A 13768-nucleotide genomic window follows, 5' to 3' on the forward strand; every position below is an offset into this window, starting at 1 on the left:
TTTATATCATTAGCAAAGATACTGAACTTGATATGCCTTCATCAATATCATTAATAAATATTTAAAAGAGTAAAGGGACCCAACACCGAACCTTGATGGACTCCACTAAAAACATTAGTCCATGAAGAGCAGTGACCATTAATAACCACTCTTTGTCTCATCACTTAACAATCCTTTTATTCATGGTAGTAATGTGTTCCTAATGCCACACTGCTCCAATTTGTGCAGCAGTCTTCCATGTGAAAGAGTGCCAAAATTTTCACTAAAATCTAAGTATAAAAGTCTAAACTGCATCCATTTCCTTTGCAGTTCTTTATTTCTTTAACCATTGACACCGTTATTTTACCAGGCACAGAAGTCAAGCTGACAGATCTATAATTACTCACTCTGTCCTTTAAAAACCCTTTGTAAATATGAGAAATATTTGCACATCTCCAGCTTGTAGGGAGGTCCCTACAGATTGAGATATGCAACCCAGAATCTGAGATGGTCTTGTGATTGTGGCCAAAGGTTTGCTTGCTTATTCTGTAAATTTTACCCTTTTTTTTCTCTGCTTCTTTTAATATGATTGGTTTTAATTGGAGTTTATTTGCACAAGGGCAACTAAGGCCAAATTGTGCCTTTCTTTTAATATAATTGGATAGATTCCATCAGTCCCAGGTACCTTATTTCCTTTTAGCTTCAATTTCTTTTCCATTTTCCTGTTAGTTATCATAAAATCATTTAGCTCCCAGTTAGAATTAGGTGTACTTGTGATATCCCCATTCCAAAAACTTCTTCAGGTGTTAATGCAGATGAAAAATATTTATTCAATTTTTCAGCAACTGGAACAGGATCATCAATGGTTATGCCAATCGTATCTAATGCATGCCAAAGTAGTTTGCTCCTTTCCTTCTAGTGTTAATATAAACAAGAACTCTTTGCTACTTTTCTTGTCCTATATCATACAAAACCCAGTTTGCACAAAATTTCTATGCCATTCATAAACAAGAGGGTCGCTAGGATGATTCCTGTTGTAATTGAGCTTGAAAACTTTTGCTCGACTTGTGTTGTTGACTTAGTTTCCTCAAACCAAAACACATATTATTCTTTCTCTGCAACCATGAAATCTGCCATTTTTGATTTTCCTACATTAGTGTCTCCAATTTTTGCAAATACAAATGAAAATTTATGAAAAATTCTTGATGTATTTTATTTCATTGTCATGCCTGCTTATGAAAGAGAAATGTCATTATAAAGGTTTGAGCAAAAAGCTACTTTGTAATTACCCTATAAATAACACTGACACAAAGACACAAAGAAGAGAACACTATTGTTAAAATAATCTGCAAGATATATTATAAGTATTTTCTTTAAGAATATGAATTACTGGTTGGCAGATAACAGAAATCTTGTCACAACGAATAATGAGTTTACTGCTTATTAACAATTTTTTGTATCTAAACATTATCACATAGGACTAAGGTATAAATTAATAAGGAATCCTAGCACATATCCCATTTTGTGGAAAAGAAATTACAAAGGCCTCACATTGATAACAAACTAATCACTTAAAATAGCTAAATGGATGTCAACCGATCTAAAAAGTATCCAAACTAATTGCAAGGTTGGGACACATCCAACTCTAAATAACAGGTACATCCCACACATTTTTAAATCAGCTCTTGTACACATTATGATAATGCTTCTATAATTTAATCCTTTTATAAGCTGTTGGTGTTTTTACCAGTGTACATTTCAAACAACATGATCTGGCTGGTGTTTTGTTCTCATTGGCATTTTGAACTACTGGCATTTTCATCTGTTGGCATTTTGATCTATCAAAATTTTAATCAGTTTGTATTTCAAAATGTCACCATTTTAACACTCCTCAGTGTTTTGTACTTGTAATCACTGTTTTGATTTTTGTCATTTTGATAGTCATAATTTTAACTAAACCCATGCCAACCAATATAACCACCTTTCCACCTATGATAAACAGAATGTAATAAAATTAAATTATATGCTTAATAATAATAATAATAATTGCATGTCCAGCTTTTTAGCTGGGGATTACAGGATTAAGTAAGAATAGTTACATTACCTTAATATTTCAGTTTTAACTACTCTTAAAATTCATTAAAGTACATTTGTATTACAATGCCATATTTTCGAAAACTTCTTACTCGATTAAGGGTAGAATATATACATGGAAGAGGTGAATGTTGTGCTTGATATGGAAGTTGAGGACTACGAGTTGGACTCTGAGAGGAACCTGAGAGGGCCTGAAGTGACTGCTCCAACTCATCTAACTTGGATGTAGCTGAAATGTTAAACAGCTCTTATCAGATGCTTTTTTTAATGTTTATGTAACAAAAAGAAGATACAGGTACCATTACTCACTCTCAATAATCTAAAATACAAGTTATAAATATACATTAGAATTCATTTGCTTGTAACTTGTCTTAATTTATATTTTTGTAAAATAACCCAAATGTTTTAATTAAAAAAAAACTTGATATACCATAATTATGGCAGTAACTTCTGTTAAGAAATAGAATAATACAGGACCTAATACAGCATCAATATTTCATTTCATTTCACTAATTTTGAATTTGATGCATTACTAAATATGAGGCATGGATAAACTGTAGCTCTCCCTCTAACTGAGGTGTGGCTCCTGATAAAGTTACAAAATTTCACTGAAGATCTGGATTTTGAGGATAAACCTAATGTCTTCCTTTAATGTATCATAAGATGGTTATCAACCAGTAGTATTTTAAATATATTTGTAGACCTGTAAGAACTCATCACTGCTTTTTCTTAAAGACAAAAACAAGTATTATTCAGAAACTGAAAGATGACAAATGGCTTCTCAATCTGATATTATGCAATATCTGCAAACTCTAAATTTAGCACTCCATGATAAATATATTACTTAAGTTAACTTCATTTAAGTTGAGTACTTAAGTTAACATCTGTAAAATAACACAAATGCTTTAATTAATAAAATATATAAATGTGGAAGTTGCCACATTTATGGTTCTATAAATTATAAATAATTATAATTAATTATAATTATAAAAACATAAATGATAATTATAAAACATTAATGTGGCAACTGCCATATTTATGGTATATGGATTTAATTCATGGTCCTGAATATGGGAAGTTACACTATACTGCCTTCAATATATTTCAAACAACTTACAGCCAGTATGGAAATGTACAACAACATTACTTCTATTAGTAATTGTCATTCATAGGTGAACTAACATCAGCACATCCACTTTTGGCATGAAATTTTATGGCTATAAATTAACATCTGTCATCACAAAATAAGTAAGAAATGGGTTTCAAAAATAGCAGCAGTATGAAAACTGTGTAAATAATAATTAAAATCTATATAAAAATTCATACATTCATACATGTTGGTGGTTCTCACAATTCTGAAAATTCTGTGCATGTGGCTCAGAATTTCAGTATATTTGGACACCCCTGCTATATACACCACCCTACTGAAAGTATTTGGACACCTTTATATTGAAAGACATGAATTCTAAGAAACAAATTAATAAGGTAGGCCTACCTTTGATCAAATGACAGCACTGAGTCATTGACTTATAACCAGTCCTTTGTAGTTTGTTATTTGGTTTTTAGGAGCATTAGCAACTAAGGCCATATTGCTCCGGGGATATGCGGTGGTCATTCCCTGACCTTTCCACATCCTCCGTATTTGGTGGTCATGGGCTCGAACCCCAGTCTAATCAAGAAGCATGCGCTAAGCACTGCTGCTCCTGCCCACCTGACTACGGAGGCGCCAGTCCTTTGTAGAGAGCAGCAAGGAAATCTTCCTTCTTCAGTGCAATCACTAGTTCAGCTATAGATGAGCTTTTGTTTATGGGATGGAGCATTATCATGCTGGAATAAGGAGGGCCCATTTCCACAGAACTTCCAGAGAGTGAAAATCACAGAATTGTTGAAGCTGTCAGTATACAACTCAGCACTGATGGTTTTCAGCATTACAACCAATGCTACAAGTCTAAACCATGAGAAGCAGCTCACATCTGACCATGCCTCCTTTAAGGCAGATGATGATCCCAATCATTATCCACAATCATACTCTACTAACTAATCTGAAGCCCGCATAACCCAACTCATCATTCCATAGAACCTGTTTCCACTGTTCCATTTTCCAAAATTGATTGTGTAGACACTACCCCATCAATTTTGATTTGCAAATGATTTCTGACAATCATTGGTGATGCAGGATTTATGAGAAGTAGTTCTGCCATGTAAACCCATAATATGCAGTTCCCTACATAGCGTTGTCAGGATGGCCAAGTGGTCTAAGGCACCAGACTCAAGATTTCTTCAAATGTGGCTGTGATTTTCCCTACATAGCATTTTCCAAAAAATGTCACTCAGTTTGAAACTAATTTCTTCATGTACTTGAGATTCTTATCTATCAGTTTTTTAGTTTACCTGACCATCTGTCCATACCTACATTGCCTCCTCATTCTTTCATCTTTTCACCATACTGGCTATGTGCAGGGCCTAAATGTGCGGCTTTTTCAGACAATGATGAATTGCTATACAGAGCCCAACAATTAAGCCTCTTCAGAAGTCTGTAAGCTTCTTGTCATGTCTCATTCTGATTGTTTGTGAATCACTTCTTGGCCTTATGGCTTAGATTGTAGTGTAGTGCTTGTTTGTGATATCTCTGATATTGCCTGCACACTTTGAAACCTGTTGATGTTTTTCATAAATCTCATACATACTGTTCGCTATACTGGGAGAAGTGTCTAAATACTTTTAGTAGGGTAGCATATACATTAAGACCAAAGTACCTTTACATGGTTTTTTGCCCTAATATTAACATAAACTACTGGAAGCTGATGCTATTATTTTAGACATGAACATCCAGATGCAGTCAATTCAGACTTCATACCCAAAAGGTTTTTTTCAGATAGACTGATTTAATAAGGAATTATTAACCCTTTCCACTTGGGCCACTTCAGCAAAAAAGTTGCAGCCCACTTAGAAGCTATTGCAAGGAAAGTCAATATCTGTTTATTTTTTTATACTAAACATACCAATAAAATGGAAATGTTTTCGAAGTACTGCAATTTATTATGGACACCAGGTGACAGGCTAGAAGCCGCAAGACTGTAGATGAGTCTAAAAAACATATTTAAATAGTAACAGTCAAAGACATTGGTTTTCATATCTTACATTTATTTCAAATGTCAAGGATAGCATAATGTTCAAGATAGAGGATACTGAAAAAGTCAAGAATAATAAAGTTCAAGTGGAGAGGGTTAATAATAATGGTGTATGGGTTTTGTCTTATTACATGCAGTTATATGAAATATCTAGTTCACATAATTAGATATTGTTGTGGCCATCAGTCAAGTCAAAGGATAAAATGTTAAGGTGGTTTCTGATACCAAACTGAAGCACTCGATGTGGCCCTTCATGATGAATGGGCCATTTAACAGAACAAGACCTCCAGCATGATTCTCCAATATAGCCCGACCTGGGCTGAAGTCACAAGAAAAAAATCTTACAGGTCCTCTTTTTTTTTTTCTTTTTTTTTTTCTTTCTTTGATTCCATTACTCTGCTTAGGCACTCTTCCAGCTGGTACTGAGATTTTACAGTTTTCCATTTGGTTCATACTTGGGTCAATGTTTTAGCTTCTTTCAAATTTAAACTTCATGCTTGCACTGCCATCTTGGTGGTACTGTTGCTATTCTGTTGATAAGTTTGTCTTGTGTTCCTCCATCCTGATTACTGCCTTCTAAATGTCTAAATATTGTATTTGTTAAGGAATGTTTATTAATGATGCTGAAGCATCTATGTTCCTGTTTTAATATGTTCCTATCATTTAATTGTCATTCCATATATTGTATCCAGATTATTTTGCCAGATAAAATTTACATTTACAACAAAGTTTATAAAACTTTTTGATGAATTGTTATATGGTTATGCAAAACCAGGAAATTTCCTGGTTTTGTGCATCCTGGGCTTTATATATATTTTACTAGTTTACAAGTTTTATATGTATTTGTTAATGCAGCATTTCCCAAACTGTGTTCCATGAGATGTAAACAAGTGTTCCGTGAAAAATCGTAATTAATAATTTAAAAAATAATAATAAAATAAATAAATTTTGCATATTTGTAGCGTACACCACTTTTGTATCATTATAATATTTAACATAATTTTTTTTTTGGTTATTAACATACTGACAGATTAATATTCAAATAGACTGCGGAACACTTTATTTTGGCAGGCACTGAATAGAGAAGTATGCGTAGAGGTAATGACACTTACGAAAAAGTAGCAATGTAGCAATCTAGTACGCCATTCATATGCAATTTAGTTTGGAGTACACGGGTTGAAGGAGAGGAGGAAACAAACCGATATCATAACTAAACTCACTTCCTTGTATAAATTTTTTTTGATAATTAATTAGTATTTCGAAATATTATTATTAAAATATGTGACCATGGATTTGTGGTTGAAAAAAGGAACTTTAAAGCAAGAAGCAAAGTTGGAGTGGAGTGGGATTTATTGACGCAAGGGCTGCTATGACCATATTGCGCCAAGAAGCAAAGTACTTCTAGTAGTGCAACTGTGGTCGACGAATACGAACACAATATTGTCACACTTCAGAGTGAGGATGAACAATCGCAGCCTTTTGTTCCCCAAAAATCCAAAGTGAAAAAACAGGAACCAACTAATAAAAGACCAAAACGAAGTATAATGACAGTTATTTGAATTTCGGCTTTACATGTGTTGGAAATAAAGATGCTTCTGATGCACAGTGCATCATATGTAATAAAATATTAGCAAACAGTTCTTTGGGTCCCGCTAAACTTGTGTTTCGTAAGTGTTCCATGACTAAAAACGTTTGGGAAATGCTGTGTTAAGGGATGGTATATCATCTTTATTATCTTATTTTATTAACTCTTTTTAAAGAGAAACTTTACTTTTTTCATTTTTTGGAAAATTTTTTTCAGAACGGTTAATCTAGTTTTCTATTATGCCACGTACATGTTTTATCATTAAGTAAGTGGTTTCCTAAAGTTATTAATTCTTTTATAAATAATTAAAATAAATCTATTTATCAAAGTTCTATATAAACTGTCTATTAGAAGCTTTACTGCCACTTCAGACCCTTTCTCTGTTTGGAAAATCAAGTTGCTGTCTGCTTATGCCCTTGCACTGCCAGTCTAGACATTCTCTAAAGATATTAACTTCATCACAGATACATTGTACCAGTCCCATTAGGTTTCTACACAGATTTAATAATAATAATAATAATAATAATAATAATAATATTCATTTTTGCAAACATGATTAGTTATAGAAAATATATACAATACATATATATATATAAAGAATATTTGCACCCTGGCACATCTGAGGCAAGAAGGATTTACAAGGATGAAAAACTATAGCTCTTTTGCTTCTCTAAGGTCTTCAATTTTGATAGCCATTCTCCTCTTCTGAGCAAACTAGGCAACTCATATATCTAAAACTTTTGACCTAGTTAGCATGTGAACAACTCAGTCAATTATAGTTTGTTGTTATGAAGTAGAGAGTGCTTCTTTCCTTCCCTGCCTTCTGTACAGGTTTGGCATTTTCTAGGATAAAGTTTGGACCTGCATCTTTTTTTTTTTTTTTTTTTTTTTTTAGTATTTTCACAAAGAATAGTCTCAATTCTACCCTTAAATTACAGTAGAACCTCAAAAATCTTGCATTCAAAAATCCAGAACTTTTTGAATATTTCTCTGATGGTAGCAGAGGGTAAATATATGCTAGCCAAACTTTTTAAAAAATCACCATAAATGCTGGATTAATGCATTATATTCTAGTAATAATTTCCAAATACCAATTTCCATTTTACATATTTCTTAGATTGGGTGTCACTGTTAGTATGTAATTGCAACATATAAAATCATTCACTTTGTGAGACATTTGATACTAGTTCAAATTTATGTTACCCACTGGACCAATCCAGCAGTATAGGTTAGCATTTTGGCTTAATGCTGGTGATTTTGTGAAGATTACAGGATCATAGATGTTGTATTGTGTAATGAAAATAATGAATTACTCCTGAATACTTAGGCTACATCGTAACCTTTAAAAAACTGGAATTTTCAAAAATTCGGCACATACTGGGTCCTGAGGATGGCAGATTTATGAGGTTCTGCTATAATTATTTCAACCTCTTTACAGTAATTTTTTTTCTAAATGACCATAGAGGGCTTTAGTTGTTAATTCTATCCCTTGGTGGGGTGACATTAAGAGGTTTCCCTAATGTTATGTAAGTTTCATTATTGTTATCTTCTATCTCTTTCTCCCCCCATCCCACCATATACATTTCCAGTGGAATATGCATTTTAAATTTGGTCTTCATACTAGACTGCTCTCACCAAACAACAAGAGAAGTTTGAAAACGTTTAGTGGGATAGTCTCCTTTGTCACTTTTAATCTGTATACCCAAAGGGAGGAGACACCTTCCAGACTCCATATTTCTCTATAACTTTCTTAATGGCAAAATGATTGCTTGTTTCTAGTGTATAGGTCATTTTAATGATATGTCCACACAAACTGTGCTTTCTCCCCCCCGCCACACACCAATTGGAAATTTACACTCTACTAAATGACTTTCACTTTTTGCTTCATTGTGTCACCATGCTGATATATAAGTGTCAAGTTAGGAAAAAACTTGGAAGCCTACTCCATTTAAGAGTACAGGAACTCCCCAGCTTACATAATACTCGACTTGTGGAAATTCAACTTTACATAAGTTTTTGCCAGCCAGTGCAAACTTAAAAAAAATTGTGGAAACATATTTTGCATCCTGTAGGAATAAATGGAGGTATCGTGAAAATATGGTAATGTGAACCCAATAACACATTGTTGTTTTTTTTTGTAATTCGTTCCAAGTCCTCGGAAGTTGAAAATTTCACTATATTACTAAGCTATTTATCTCTCTAAAAGGTCATATTTATAATGGAAATTGCACTACCTTTTCATTATTATCATATGTTCCGGTTATAATAATCAATTTTGAATGCCTTTGTGATATTTTTCTAAAGCACGTTTCTTGGAGGTCATGACCATTAAACAATAAAAACAATTTGCACTTTCCGGTTTATTGGGCTTTTCTGTTAGTGCAGCTAATTATAAACATGTTGTTGTTATTTGGTTTTTAGGAGCATTAGCAACTAAGGCCATATTGCTCTGGGGATATGCGGTGGTCATTCTGTGACCTTTCCACATCCTCCATATTTGGTGGTCACGGGCTCGAACCCCGGTCTAATCAAGAAGCGTGTACTATGCACTGCTGCTCCTGCCCACCTGGCTATGGAGGCGCCTTATAAACATATAGTAAACTCAATCTTATTGCATTTGCGATAATACTGATAACTGCAATTGTGTGGGCTTTTACGCTATTATGGTGAAATGTGTTCCCCATCACTGAAATCTTCAATCATATAAAAAACAAATTTTCAGAAACTTCTCTTCATTCCTATTTATGTATTACAATGATGAAGGGAAAGCGACCAATGAAAAGTGCAAGTGGTGGTAATTCCAGGAAACAAAACGAAATTGATTTAGAAATGAAGATAAAAATGATTAAGAAGTATGAAGCAGGACAGTTTGTCATTTATTGCAAGGGAATTAGGTATCGCTGCTTCAACAGTGAATACTATTTTAAAGGACAATGCATGGAAAAAACAACATGTCAAAGGATCAATACACTTAAGATCAACAGTGATCACAAAACAGCGTTCAGGTGCTATATCGAAGATGGAACGGCTGTTAATAATATGGATGGAAAATCAGATTCAGAAGCGAGTGCTCCTGAGTCTAATGACCATTCAAGCAAAAGCAACAAGTATTTATAAAGACATTAAGGATAAGTATGGCAAACCTCAACCCAAGTTCGTGGCAAGCAACAGGTGGTTTAATAGGCTCAAGCATCATGCTGGTTTCTACAACATTAAAGTATGTGGTGAAGTCACCAGTGCCGATTCCGCAGCTGCAGAGAAATTTTTGATGTGTTGGAAAAAATTATTGATGAAGGAGGCTATTGAATGCAGCAAATTTTTAACATTGACGAGACTGCTCTGTATTGGGAAAAAATGCCAGATCGAACATACATTGTCAAAGAGGAAAATACAATGCCAGGTTTCAAGGCATCAAAAGATAGGGCCACGCTCTTGCTTGGGGCTAATGCAGCAGGAGATTACAGATTAAAACCACTGCTTGTGTACCATTCTGGAAATCCTCATGCATTTAAGGGCATCAATAAAGCCACCCTACCCATGCATTTCTGATCGACCCAGAGAGCATGAATAACAATATCTCTCTTTGAGGAGTGGTTTAAATACTGCTTCATTCCACAGGTTGAAAAATATTGTAAAGACAATGACGTTCCTCTCAAGATTTTGATTCTATTAGATAATGCTCCTGGACATCCTACGCATCTAGATGATTTCAATTCGAACATGAGAGTCATATTTCTACTGTCAAACACGACTTAATTCACCCGACCTATGGATCAGGGTGTTATTTCGAATTTAAAAGCATACTATTTACGCACAACATTTGATCAGGCACTGTCTGCAGTAGACGATGAGAAAAATTTTACGTTAAGATACTTTTGGAAATCTTACAATATTTACCACACCATCTTAAACATTAATAAGGCTTGGGCGGAAATTACTAAAAGTTGTTTAAATGGTGAATGGAAGAAAATATGCCCACGGCACATAAAAGGCTTCAAAGGATTTGAAAAAGATGAATCATATGAAGAGGTTACAGATAAGATTGTAAAGGCTGCAGAGCTACTTCAGTTGAAGGTTGATGCCAAAGACGTGGAGGAGTTAATAGAGGAAGAAAAAACTTATTGACTTGCAGGCAGCGATAGTGAAAAAAGAAAATGCTGACAAAGCACAAGATGAACCAAATGAGGAGCCGAGATGCTTCGTCACCAGAGAGATGGCAATAGCATTTTGTGAAATTTCATCTGCAATGGTGAGGTTTGAGAAGATGGATCCTGACAGTGAACAATTCTTAAAAGTTAACAGAGGGGTGAATGATATGCTTGCTTGCTACAAAGAAATCTATGATGAAAAGAAAAAAACCTCTGTCCAGTCATCCATTAATATGTTCTTTCATAAGGTTGAGCGGCCAACCCCTTCTAAATCTCCACAGCCCTCAACCTCCGCAGCGGCATACTTATCAGCTGAAGATGTCAATTCTGGCAACAATGCTCGAGAGGTAAAACTTACTGACATTATGCCTGTCTCCTCTCTTTTTTTATAATTTTGAAATTTTTTTAAATTGCACACTTTTGTAATTTTTCCTGCGCATGAGATAAAAAATTGAATAAATACAATAAATAATTCTATTTACATATTCGTCGAACATTTCTTTTTTGATTCAATCAATTCAGTGAGCACAATTGCAAGTGCTGCACAAGCATAGGGGAAATTCCGACAGGTAAAATTTCGACTTACGTAGCGTTCCGCGGAACGCAACCCTTACATAAGTCGGAGAGTTCCTGTATATAAAATGCTGCTGTAACTTGCATACATTAAAAAGTTATATTAGTTTTAAATTAAATAATTCATAGAAATATCCTCCTAAATGTTACACAAAGAACAACTAGTATGATATGCCTACTAAATGCCCATAAAAAGTTTAACTAACAGATGAATTTAAGAAGGTTGGATATTTCCAGCCTCCATAAGAAAAGAAAGCTAATTAAATAAAACCAGATCAAAAGTTATTCAAACTGAACAAAAACTAAACTAGTCCTGAATATAAGACATAATTCATGTGAATTTCCCATTTAAGGTTTATTAGTGACATTTAGTCAATTTAATATAAAGTGTCAAAATTCAATTTTTGATGCATTATTACTACGCATTATTACATTTTAAGTATACAAATGTTTAAGTAATAACACACATATTAATAGCAAGTAATGAATGTGATGTAATTACAATAAAATAATTTATGAAATAACCAGAATACACATTAATACCAGCTTTACATATTAACACTTGATAAAATAATGAATTTTAACCACATAATTATTTGGTTCAACTTAGTTTAACTTAGTAATATTATTTGAAAGATTATAGGTTATCCCTTACACCTAGTATCATAATTTACCAAAATAAAGTAGGAAGGTGGATAAGCTACATTTTTGAATCCACTCTGGAATCCATCTTCAAGTCAATGCGATGGAAGGGGGTTAATGTTGATTAAATTTGAAAGCATAAAGAAATACTTATAAGGATTTCTTTATGCTTTCTTTATAAGAAAAAAAGAAATACTTATTTTCTTAAAAATTCTTTAAGAAAAATAATTATACATACAGATAATAAAATGAGAATATTTAATCTTCATTTAAATAATGTAATTATTTAATATACCCAGAATAACATGAAAATCAATCTTATAACTGAAAATTACTAATTTGTGATACAAAATTACCTTATTCATTTTAAAAAAGTGAAATCTGCTGAATTTCTCAGTATAGTACAAGTGCATCCTACATCAAGAGAAAGACAGCTGTGCATTGGAAACCACTGTGTAATATAGTAAATATATGTATACTACAGTAAAAAAATAAACAAATTATTTTCACAACCACAACAATATACCTTTTGGTATATTTTGGTTGTAGGTACATTGACACAATTAATAATCAATCAAAGCCAAAGGTTTCACAGGATCAATTCACCAAGTCCCCCTGTTGAGTATAATAATGCAACCTTTGCTACAATAGCCTTAAATTTATTTAGACTATCAACTTCCACAACAAAAGATGGAAGTCTGTTCTACCAATCAACCACTGCTGGCTAAAGGCAAATTTTCGCATATCTATTCTACAACTGTCTTTCCTCAATTTGAATCTATGTCCCCTCAGGTTCTTAGCCTGAGCAAGGGGAAGTATCCCATCAGCATTGAGCCTGCTCAAACCATTCAAGGCCTTATACACCTCAATCAGATCACCTCGCAGGTGCCTAGTCTCCAGATGCTGCAACTTGCAGAACTTAAGCCTTTCTTTGTAAGCGCACCCCTTTGTTCCTCTCACCAATCTTGTTGCCCTTCTCTGTACTTGTTCTAGAAACTCTATATCCTTCCTAAAATGAGGCCTCCAGACCTGTATACTATTGTTGTTGTTGTTGTTGTAGTTCGGTTTAACGACACAAGGGCTGCTATGGCCAAATTGTGTCTCTTCATCGTTAATTGACAAAAAGCGTATTGTTAGAGAGATAAAATTATATGCTTCTGAACAAACCAATATGTTTTAGATATAATAAAAGTTCTTCAATATTTGCTTCATTTCCTAAGATGCGAGATAAATCAGGTGATATATTCAATGTAGAGAGTGACTGAAATGTGTTTGATCGGATTGTTGAATATAAGGGACAATCAACCAGGAAATGACGGACTGTAAGTTGCATCTGACAGGATGAGCACTGCGGTGGGCTCTCCCCCAATAAAAAAATAGGAAGAGATGAGTATGGTGAGTGTGTCCAATTCTGAGTCTTGCCAGTACCACTTCCTCTCGTCTATTTCTGCGGAAGCCAGACAGCCACAGCTTTGGATCTTCTTTTATCTGATAAAGTTTATTGTTAGTGTCACTTTTCCATGTCTGTGACCATTTATCATACATAGCAGGCTTTGCGTATGACCAACTTAAAATCAGAGAAAGGAACCTGAGGATGTTGTGAGAGAGTGGGTTGA

The 13768-nt window shown here is 33.9% G+C and overlaps 1 protein-coding gene across 12 annotated transcripts in view; it reads right to left on the reverse strand.

The window, feature by feature from the left end:
- LOC150075865 (tensin-1-like) overlaps positions 1–13768 on the reverse strand; it is a 405993-nt gene that overhangs the window by 65300 nt on the left and 326925 nt on the right. For all 12 annotated transcript variants that reach the window (XM_090388058.1, XM_090388057.1, XM_090388066.1 and 9 more), the window contains one exon: positions 2166–2302. In XM_090388058.1, the coding sequence (XP_090244184.1) occupies positions 2166–2302 (137 nt within the window). The remainder of the gene's footprint in view (positions 1–2165; positions 2303–13768) is intronic.

Source organism: Mastigoproctus giganteus, chromosome 13 (assembly GCF_048544385.1).
Source record: "Mastigoproctus giganteus isolate SK-2022 chromosome 13, ASM4854438v1, whole genome shotgun sequence".
Lineage (NCBI taxonomy): Eukaryota > Metazoa > Arthropoda > Arachnida > Uropygi > Thelyphonidae > Mastigoproctus > Mastigoproctus giganteus.